At 36.2% G+C, this 11727-nt stretch overlaps 1 protein-coding gene across 1 annotated transcript in view; it reads left to right on the top strand.

Moving 5' to 3' along the window:
• Window positions 1–11727, top strand: part of LOC147818636 (uncharacterized) — a gene marked incomplete at its 3' end in the record, with an annotated part of 33946 nt that extends 22219 nt beyond the window's left edge. Inside the window, exons 2-8 of the mRNA XM_087176311.1 lie at window positions 7156–7262; window positions 8678–8729; window positions 8907–9050; window positions 10065–10220; window positions 10337–10504; window positions 10718–10747; window positions 11606–11727. Of these exons, the coding sequence (XP_087032437.1) occupies window positions 7156–7262; window positions 8678–8729; window positions 8907–9050; window positions 10065–10220; window positions 10337–10504; window positions 10718–10747; window positions 11606–11727 (779 nt within the window). The remainder of the gene's footprint in view (window positions 1–7155; window positions 7263–8677; window positions 8730–8906; window positions 9051–10064; window positions 10221–10336; window positions 10505–10717; window positions 10748–11605) is intronic.

The following is an 11727-nucleotide window of genomic DNA, read 5'->3' on the forward strand; positions in this document are numbered from 1 at the left end:
TTTATTCAGATATTCCTTAAAATGAGTGAGTAAGCTCAGTGCGAAGACAGAGTGAGATTCTTTTGAAAAAAAAGACGATTACATTAGGTGTCAATGAGAGTGAGACAGGTATTGCTGCCGGACTCGGCACCCCCGTTTAAATTTTGTGCAGGACCTGCCTGTCAAAGTTAGATTTTATAAATCCCAACAACTATGTCTACATTTTGAGAAAGAATTATTTGTCTCCTTTTTACGGTTTGGCCGTGAGCTCGAGTTGAAAATAAAAATAAAGGTTATTTTTTACTGCTTCACGCACTCTAGCCAACTGACGCTGTCACTCTAACTTTGAAGAAAAAGTGATTTGCACTCCTCCTTTGAGTGCTCACAGTTTGAAAAGTTTACATGTTATGTAAAAACAGTTCCTGTCTTTTTGAGGGAGCAGAAGTTTTCCTCCGTTTTATAGTTTGAATTACATTTCTGCGTGCAGGTATGAGAGAGCTGGGTGACTCAGAAAAAAGGTGAAATTTTGTAGAAAAAAGGTGAAATTTTGTAGAAAAAAGGTGAAATTTTGTGGGTTTCTAAAGAAAATTCCAATGCATTCCCAATGCATTATTTATTCCCAGTATTTTGGGAATAACTTAATAACACCAAAAGTCATAGCACCTCTTTCGGGATCAAGACGCACGTTTTGATGTATATATTACCGGGGTTTTCTCAAAGCTGCGGGACGAGTTACGCGGCAAAATTTGGCGGAAGAATAGTAATAAGCCCGAAGGAATATTAATAGATGCCTCGGAGCTGAGCACCCGTGGCACTAAATAATGATTTTAATTAGTGGATTAGTGGATTTCCCCGCGGCACTCCTCTACAGCTAGAATAGCTGAGAGGAGTGGCAGCTAGAATACAGCTAGAATAGCTGAGAAGAGTGGCACTAATTAAAATCATGTCACACTTGAAGCATCATCATCCTTTACTGACAATGGGTAGTCTTGACTCAGAGGGTCATCTTGCGAAAAAGGTAACCCTGGCTCAGCTTTAGAACGTATGAAGCAGGGGTCTCCAGCCTTTTCTTTTACTATGAGAGCTTCTTTGACAAAATAAATGGGGCTGAGAGCTCCTCGTGTCTTACATTACTGGCTACATTTATTCACATATATATACAACACTCAAACTGACCTCAAAAACAAATCATATGAATAAGATAATTTGACAAGTCATCAAATATCAACATCCAAAACTCACATTTTGTACCAAAAACATCTGAAGATGACGGACAAAAATCTGAGTCATGATTCAGTCAGACCTGAAAACACAGACATGATAACACACTGCAAATAAACCTTCATAAATCTGATTGGAAATCAGAGAGAGAAAAAAATCTCCTCAGTCAGTGATCCAGTGATGGTTGTCAGTTCATCAGTGAATTTAAAATAGTTAATTCAGTATACTTCATTTTCCATAATGTAAAACAAACATGGACAGAAAAAAATGGGGCTCAAGTTGAAGCCTGCAGCTTAACTCAAAGTATCAATGGCAACATATTTCCTGTTTGTTGGAAAAGTTCAGTTTATATCTGTTCTGTTATCAGAAGAGTTGCTATCGCTGAATGTCACCTACGACATATCTGATATAAACAAACTTGATAGTAACTTATTTGAGTGACAGCTAACAAATAATGATTTGGTGTTGAAGAGAGAGACGGGAGTGTATATTTAAGTTTTGTTGCTTAAAGTCTGTACTATGCATCCATGGTTTGTACAGACTATATTATCTGAACTTTTGCGTGAGCTACTGGTAGCATACAATATGTGCAGTAGTATATGTTCATAGGGTGGGATGATAGGCCTTGACTTGCTAGGTTAAGACCTATAGTCACCATATTCATATGATTACTGAAAACTCAAAAAAAAAAAAAGAGATTAGTATAATGATAAAGTGTTGTGTAGTCACTAATCACTAATCATTGGAAATCCAAATATCATATCACTGGTGTTTTCCATCAGCAGGAAATCGTAAACTATTTGGATGCGTCCAGAAGAACAACATGTCTGAAAGTTTTAATCTTTGAAGTACAGTGAAGTTGCCCCATGTGACCCAGTCAGTCCCAGTTCACGTCTGGTGAAGTTTAAGAAAGTGAAACTGCTTGGTGAAGGTTAGGGAGACATTACCTTCATGGTTCAAAGAAACCAACATACAGTGCATTCACAAAGTACTCAGACCCCTACAGTTGTTTCACATTTTATTATGTTACAGCCTCATACTAAAATCATTTAAATTCATCTTTTTCTCACTAATTATGGACATTTTTTGCAAATTTATTAGAAATGAAAAACTGAAATATCACATTGATATGGTATCCAGACCCTTTGCTACAACACATGAAATTTAGGTGCCTCCCATTTCTCTTGAACATCTCTTAGATGTTTATACACCTTGTCACGTGCTTTGTGATTTTTTTTTTACTAAGTCTGTTTCCATTGCACTTTATTGCATTTGCTTACAATTTTTCCACCTATGCTAAGCATAAAAACTTTTGCACTCAGGATTGTTCAGGTGAAAGTTGCAAAAGAGCATAAAAGCACATGGATCGAAATGCACTTATTAAATGTGGAGTTGGAAGTGAATTAACCATTTGCAAACCCCCTCATTCAAACATTGACTGTCCATTCATACAGTGATCAGAGTGTAGGGTAATGTCAGCAGCTCTGACTTGCTCTTTATTGGATTTGGGGCAGTTTGCACTACAGAAAAACCAGCCAACATTCACTGAGATAGCTTTATGTTTTTAGTCAGTCCTCATCCTGAAGGCCTTTCCTGTTGTAACATTAGAAGTGAAAGAAAAAGTAAAGTATGCAAACAAGTGACAGGTATGTAAACTATGCAGTCAAACAGGGTTATGCTAGAATGAAACAGCTGCCTTATCTTAATTATTTTCTTATGATATGCACAATACTACATTATTGCACAAGACAAGAACACTAGAACATGGCTTCTTTTTTGCTTCCATTTTTCCACATGGATCATCAGCTGATGTGAACACTTTTGGACTTTCTGCCTGGAACAAGCAGCTTTAGTCTCAATCTTTTAAGCAATATCATGTGTACAGACAGATCAAAATGTGACATGTCTGGTAGCAAAGGGGACAAATAACGAATGCTGTTGATTTCTAGAAGAGCGCATACCTCTTTTGTTTTGTTCTCAAGTATAGCTTTATTTATTCATTAGAGGTAATTACAAGCTAAATGACATTTAGCACCATGTGGTGTGTCTTTGTCTTTGTACAAATCCCAGGCTCCTCTTTAAAGCTGTTGCATAAATAGGAGAGCATCTATTTTGCAAGAGATAACATTTTATTCTGCAATGGACTCTTCTGATTATGTCCTGGGAATAGATGTGGTGTGAAAACCTCCTGAGAGCTATAGTTGTTCAATCTTCTGTAATCTTGGTGTCAAGGAAACACTGTCCCTACTGCCACCATTCCTGTCTCATTCTGGCCTCTGTCTCTTCACCTGTCAATCTACCTTTTGTACAGGCCACAACAAACACAGGTCCCTTTTTTTTGGATTCATAAGTCACAGCTGTGGCTGACTGATGCTCACTGCTCAGATGATGAGAAAATCCTAAGCTCCTCTTTGAAGCTGTTGCATGAATAGGAGAGTGTCTTTGTGTTTTGTTTCGTAACTTGGCTCACTGCAAACGTTAAAGCTCTCTGTCTACTTCGACCTTTTATGTAGAATTCAACGTAATACGATGACGCAGCCCTAGATTGTTTGTGACTAATTCCTTATTATGATTTGGCAACTTTCTAAGGGCTTTATTAAACCGCGATGCCTCGAGCAGCAGCTATTACTTGTTGGACTCTTTTTGAGCTCAGCATAAAAAAACAGGAACAAGACAAACAAGACAGAGCAGCATATATCATTATATTTATAATTCTTATCGATCTAAATATAATCGTCTCAAATCTTAACACAGCTGACGACAGCGTCTGAATAAAGAGCTTAGAGTATAAAACAATAAAAATACATTTCTATATAAAACTTGGTGACCATGTGTCAAGTTTGTTTATGGGAGTATATAACACAAATAAATAAAGCACACAGCATTATGCGCTATTTATTTTTTTACATAATCATGAGCAGCACAGCATGAGAACAAGAACGGGATTTTAACATTTGAAATGCCTTCCTGCCTGTCATTCACCTTTCAGATGAAAATCTGTATAGACAATGAAAATCATCACACTCACACTGCCCTGCATATCTACACTTTCTGCCAAGCATCAGGTCACTTGACTTGCCAGACAGGTGTGTGACTCAGAGTTACAAAGTATTCCAGGAAGTCGATGTGTTTTCTTACATGTTTAATAATTTGTCTGTACCTGGAGACGCACAGTAACATGATTGTGCCTCCTGTTAAGAGCCATTTTTGAAGCCAGAAGACAATGAAAGGTAAATACATTACTAACAATTAGCATTTTCACATTTCAATCTAATCTTATATAGGTGGTTATTACTCGTTATACCTTTGGGCAAACTGCATTGTGGCATGCTGCGTATTACAGAGATTGCTTACGTTTTGCCGTAGCTCAGACAGTCTTGCCATGTATTTCACTGATCAGATGAAAGCATCTGGGAGCTAACAGTAATAACTGGAATTGAATTTAATTGATTTTCTTCATAAATACTACAGGTGCTTGCATTTTGAGTAGAATTCAGCCTTTAAATAAACTTCATTCTTCACAATAATCCTAACAGTTTTAATCTGTAAGTATCTCTTCAGTGATGGGAAAACAAGACTTTCACTTCTTTTTGCTGTGTTGACTCGATTCAGTTTAGTGGAGTTGAATTAGGAGTTGGCTTTGGTCTTCAAGTTAGAACTGTCTTAAATAAAGGGCTATTCTCAAATAGTGGTGAATAGTTTGGATTATTTTCTTCTTGACAATGGAGCCCAGGAAAATCACCAACTAAATTATTCATTTGTGAGAGCATAAGCACACCGTACTTGCATGAAGCTGTTCATAAAAGGAATATGTATATATATATATATATATATATATATATATATATTTGTTTGTTTGTATGTAATGAATTCAGACACTGACACCGGCATATGTGGTATAATAGGGGACCTGTAGCTGTCGTAGTAGATATGACGGGAGCAAAGGAGGAGGTCAGGTAAGGCAGTACATAGAACGACGTGTTAGGGGAGGTTCACTGACAAAACACAGGACTTTAGGGCACATGAGACCACAGTTGGACGTTGTGTGGAACTAATCCATGATCCTTAAATGCGTGTTTAATATTGTAACCATGACGACAAACATACTCTAACGTTAAAGAAGTATTTATTTTAATTCAAACCAAAATCTTTTCCTAAACCTGACTATGTAATTTTGGTGTGTGAACCTAAACAAATTGTTCCATAACCTTAAGTCCTCCATACTAAACAACCTAAATGGTTGTTTAGTATGGAACACTTGTTAGGATGCTGATAAGTAGATACATACAGGAACAAAAGTAATAAAATAGTTATAGAATATAAAGAAAACATAGAACACATGAAAAAAGACAAGTAAACAATATAATTTAAACTAAAGGAAGAGATAGTAAATCGGGTTAGAACAAAAAGTGCAAACCTTACAAGTAAGTTTCTAAAGCAGATTTTAATACATGATATTATAATGTAAGCTGCATAGTATAGGCTTTGTATAATTCGCCATACTTAATTTTCCATACAGGCTTGGGCGACATCCAAAATGTAATATCCACATTCTGATATACGAATATTATTATATAACATTATGTTATTGGATTTTATGTTTCAGTTTTTTTTTTTTTTTTTTTTTTTTTTTTTTTTTTTTTATATTATTGCAGAGTGGTTCAAAGTTTTATTTCTTGCATGCCAAGGTAGAATTTAGAGTAAGAAAATGGTCTGGTTTGGCATCAGGGCATTAATCAGGTAGTGCTATAATAGCAAGTATGTGTGTGCGTGTCTTACTGCTCATCATAACTCCCCTTTCAGTTTGCCTGCGGCGAATCCTCTTTTGTTTCTTTTGTTCTATGCCATTACATTTAATACAATGAATGTTGCCTCCACCCAACTGAGTGCGCAAATTAGACACAGAAAACTATGAGCTTGAACTTGACTCAATCGATGACAGTTTTTTGTCAGTCAATTTTCCCCTCAGGCTTTCTTGTTATTATGGGTATTGTGTAATGATGGGATCTTTTCTCATAATTTTCATAACTCTTTTCAAAATAGTTGATTAATAAGTGCCTCCTTCACATATTTTAAGAACCTGAAGGAAAAACTATATGTTCCTTTGAAGTTTCTTAGAATATAAATAAAACCAAATTGACACACACACATTTATATTTGCTCATTTGGCACAAGTGGTACACTCGAATACACAAAATGATCCAACACTTCTTGATAAGGAAGAGATTTATATGCTACTTTGAATAAAAAAAAAACCTAACATGGAGCATTTTGACAGTTATATACAATTCAGTCAAGGTGACATTATATATTCTGTAAAACATACTTTATTCAGAAAAAATTAGATTTTTGGTTGGTAATGTCTGAATGTTTGCTTACATACTGCAAGCTTTGCTGTGGCTGCTGTTGACACACACAGAAAGAGAGGGAGACAGAAAGATTGTCCCAAATACTTACAGTTAAGTCAACTCTTACTTGCCAAGAGTTATGTCTGTATGCTAACTGCAAAGATGGAGCCAGGAGACGGTTAGTTTAGCTTAGCGTAAGGACTGTGAGAAACAGCTAGCCTGGCTTTGTCTAGAGGTAACAAAATCCAGTTTTTCAATGTGACATATTTAATCAGCATTGGAGCTTGGTATTAGAACATTCCTAGCTTTTGATAATATGTTTACAGGCTGAACAATAATCATTCACAGCATGCAAACAAACATGTCGAACAACCGCAAGTATTCATACCAGTAAACAGGGACGCCACTTTTGAAATGTTGGCTTCCTGGTAGTATTTCACACAAAACTTGTGTACCAGCATAACCTTACAAAACACCTTGTAGTTTTGAGCTATCGTGCTACCATCAAGCTTTAACACAGTTTATATTCACAAGAGATAAATGTATACATTTCTTCAGGTTGGCTTAATAATGAGAAATCATTGTGTTGACTGTGTTTTCTCTCTAGTTGGGATGGCATTACCAAAGGCAGTAGGATACATCATTTTTCTTCTAGCTATATTCTACAGTCTGGAGAATCAGGGATACAGACAGTCTCTGAATGTGTTTTTAGAGGTAAGAATAATAATAATAATTGTTGTTATTAATAATAAGAATTAAGTAGTAACACTCAACATTGTAGCTGTTTTCCATGAAATACTGCAACGAGTCTAAGTTGTCTACATCACTAAACAAAAAAATGTATTATAGTATGAACAGGAAGTATTCAGATCCCTTACTTAAAGGCCCTTTTTTGTATAGAGGTAGATTTCCATGTTTTCTTTGATTATAAAGCAGGTCTAGGTTTTATATTAATACTGTGAAAGTATCAAAGCGCTTAGTCCACACAGAAATGCACACAGCCTGTATTCAGAAACTGAGCCTTACAACAAGCCATCAGGACTTCTGTAACTTCATGATGTCACAACTATACAGTCACGGTCCTCAGCCATGCCCCAAGCCCGGCACACCTGGACCCACCATCCAACCTTGCAGGAATTGACTTCTCTGAGTTTTTTACCTGTAATCTGCTATATTTTTACTCAGTCACTCAGAAAAAAGTCAGCCAATCAGAAGAGACGCTCACAGCCTCCTCTCTTCTGCTTGTCTTGCTGACTACAGCTTCATAAAGGAGCCTGAGAGAGGAGATGTAAAACTACATTGAGATGATTTTTGGTTCTTAAAACCCCAAATATATCTTCATATGGATCAACACTTCAAATAAAACACAGGAAAAGTGTAAAATATGGAACCTTTAAGTAAAATCACCAGTACCACAATGTAAAAACATTCCAAAGCATCAAAAGTTAAAGTACTTGTTCTGCATAAAAATTGCCCAGTGGACCATTATCAAATTATTAACCTTGATGCATCAAGGCATCCGTACAAATTTACTGTTACAACTGATTGAGGTGGTGCTAGTTGTAGTCCAGTGGGTGCTGGCCGTATCCAAAGAGTCACAAGATAAATCTCACAAGTTCATTTATTTACTTAATTGTGTTTATTTTTTCCAAAATCTTTTTGTGAAATATTGAATAATTTGAGCCTTGAACAGTTGTAAACATTTCGACAGGAAATGTGTCTTTGGTGGAACTGCTAACAACTCATAGTTACTCACTCACTGACGCACGTAACAAGATTCCCCAGCTGCTTTTTTGTAAGACGTCACGAGCCACAAAGTTTTGGAGCAACTAGTTTAATCTTAAAACATTATAAGGTTATCATATGTGTTTTAATGTACAATCTTAATCTGAATAGTAACTCATATATCTGATAAATAAATGTAGTAGAGTAACTAGAATATTTTCCTCTGAATTGCGGAGGAGTGGAGGTATAATATATAATAAAGTACAAGTACCTCAGAATTGTATAGTGTAAGTATAACTGGTCAGTAGTGTTTTTATAGTTTATAATTAGTTTTATTTACAGTTTTTGGTCCGTGTGGACAAACTGTAATGGCTGAACTAATAGATGGAAATGAATGTTTACAGGACTTGATGGGTACAAAAGCATCACACATTCATGCCAGAGAAAAAAGAGAGGGTGAGTCTCTACTACCTTTTGTCCCTACTGTCAACTATCGATATGGCTTTGTGCTCATTAAAGCAAACAATACAATACTGACTATTGACACTGTGTGTGTGTGTGTGTGTGTGTGTGTGTGTGTGTGTGTGTGTGTGTGTGTGTGTGTGTGTGTGTGTCTGTTTCATGTCTTCCCAGCTGCCTTAAATTCCTCTGACTATGTAGTCGAAGCTGTAATAAACATCTCTGATGTGGACCTTCTCAGGAATATTTTGAGCACACTCTCTTTTCCTATACGGATCGACAACACTGTTAATATTACCAGCATTGAAGCCACAACAGGTACAACCCTTTCTTCGTTGTTGCCCCACTGTTTTTACCAGAGTTGAATATATCTTACCTGACATGCATAAGATTTTGAATGTAAGACTATTTTTAAAGGCCCCATCCAAACCATTTCAGTGTAGTTTTACATCTCCTCTCTCAAGCTTCTCTCTGGAGCTCTCTCTAGTCGTAACTTTCCTGCGTCACAAAACAAGGAACCACTTGTAACAGAAAGAAAATGCTTCCTCATTTTCTTTTGCATTTGCTCAGTGAAATTTAATCAGATAGCTGGCTTCGGTACATACTTGAAGAAAATAATCTGTCACACGCAGACACCAGCTGTCTACCGGGTTTCCTTGTTTAGTGCATACCACATTTTTGATCGAAGAGATGTCCTGAACACCTCTTGCTGTGCTTTGCATGAATAAAGTACTTTCATCAAAGTGAAAGTTTACATAGTAGATCGACATGTATGTAAATTTATGTCATGATGACTGCACATATTGAAACTTGTTGATGGAAAAGATCACAACTGTTCCGTTTCATGTCTTCAGAGCCATCTCTTGGTATATCAAATTAATGATTTTGTTTTGCATGGATAAAGTACAACAGGTTCTTTATTTGTTATGAAAAAAATATAAATGTGACATTTATTTTGTGAGTTTTTATTTTATTTTTAACACAATCACCTGCAACACCAAATGGTATGAGACATGAAATGTAAAAGATGACAATCTGTGTGTGTGTTTCTAAAGACTGATACTGTACAATCAATGAAAACTTGCGTAGCTCTTGGAGTATCTGTTGTAGCAATACAGCTATTTAAGTGATTTTGAAATACATATGTTTGCTTATACACAATAGAGACCGTGTATACTCTCAATTCAAGCATAACAAAAGTTACATAAAAAGTTTAACAGACACTGCTCATGGGTAACACTTGGATCAATGTGTTTCAGGTCAGCAGTGAAAAGTGTTCTGTTTGATGTTGATATACCTGTGTGATGGATTTTCTCCTGTTCTTCACCACAGAGCTGCTGGACATTGATGTAGTCCTTGACTTGAACATCCCAATCTCCATCGACCCATCTAATTTCACTGACCTATTGAGGGACATTCTGAGATCTGTCCAATTCCCCCTTGCCATCTCTGAGAGTTTAAATGTAACAGGCATAAATTTCACCACAGGTAAGAACTTGTTTGTTTCTTTACAAAATTTGTGCAGCTGATTTGGAGCTATTTATCAATAGTGTGTGTTTTTTAAACAGTGACTTGACTTTTTTTTTTTTAAATTTCTTTAAAAGGATGCTACCCAAACTCAACTGGAGGTCTGCAGTGTCAGTGTGAGGAGAACTTTGCTTGGTCATGTGACAAGTGTGTCAAATACGGTGCGTGCAGTGACGCCACCACACAAACCTGTGACTGCATAAATGGACTTCCTACTGATGGACAGTTCTGTGAACCAATCACAAGTAAGACCTACTATTGTGGAGTTGTTACACTAAAAGTGATGCTATCAACTGTGCTACATGTGTCGACATAAACATGGTTAGGATTGTGTTTAATTATCTGGTGAATATCAGTTCATTTCTAAAGTGATCTGATGTTAATTAGAATTGAAGGTGTGATGTTTTTGGAGCGGAAAAATGTGGTGAAATGATTTCATCTCTATTGTTTCTCCGCAGATATCACTCGATGTCCACCCCCAACTCTTGGTAGGAGAAACATTTTGATCAGTTTGAATTAATAGTTTGAATCATTGTGTTGTTGACTTCTAAGTCACATGGTTAGCATGTGTCAAGGTCAGTGTGTCTACATAGCACATAAAGTTCTGATAGGATGGGGAAGGTTGCAACAAGTTATTTTAACTCTCCCCAAGCTAAGCAGCCAAATCAAGACGGACCACACAACAGTGTTTTACAGCAGTATTAGTTCAAAATAGGCAAAATATATGTGCAGCTAATTTTGTCCCATAGCACAACAGATGCAACAATAATTGCTCGTTTTAACGAATAAGAGAAAACAAACAAGTTATTTGGGGAATTATTTTGTCAGCCTCTCATGGTCTTATAATATTTGTCTGTTGTATTTATCATAAGCAATAAAATAAATAAATTGTGCCTATTTTGACTCAAGGTAGGTTCTATGTTCCACACAAAACAACACTCAATAAGTGTTCTTTCATAAATATTACTAAATAAATAAATAACACTATAATATTAATGTAAAGAAGTGCATATTTTCAGAATACAATGCTTATTAAGACCAAAAAGAAAAGTTAATTTGTAAAAATTTTATGTATTTTTTTAAATGTTGCAACCATCACTCATCTGAATTCTTGCATTCAAATAAATATTGTGAATGATATGGCATAAGCTTTCATCTTTAAATGGTTTGGGTATTTGGCAGATATATCTAAGTTTAATATAAAAAAGTTTGGTTGGTCTAGTCCAAATAGTCTCTGAGTAACTGAGAGAAAGGCAGGTTTTGCAAACATCCTCAGTCTCCTGTATATTGTTCTGTATGATGTTGATATACTTGTGTGATGGATTTTCTCCTGTTCTTCACCACAGAACTGCTGGACATTGATGTAGTCCTTGACTTGAACATCCCAATCTCCACCGATCCATCAAATTTCACTGACCGATTGAGGGACATTCTGAGATCTGTCCAATTCCCCCTTGCCATCTCTGAG

The sequence above is a fragment of the Seriola lalandi genome, unplaced genomic scaffold (assembly GCF_002814215.2).
Source record: "Seriola lalandi dorsalis isolate HSWRI2012SDOR001 ecotype SW California unplaced genomic scaffold, Sedor1 jcf7180002054544, whole genome shotgun sequence".
NCBI lineage: Eukaryota > Metazoa > Chordata > Actinopteri > Carangiformes > Carangidae > Seriola > Seriola lalandi.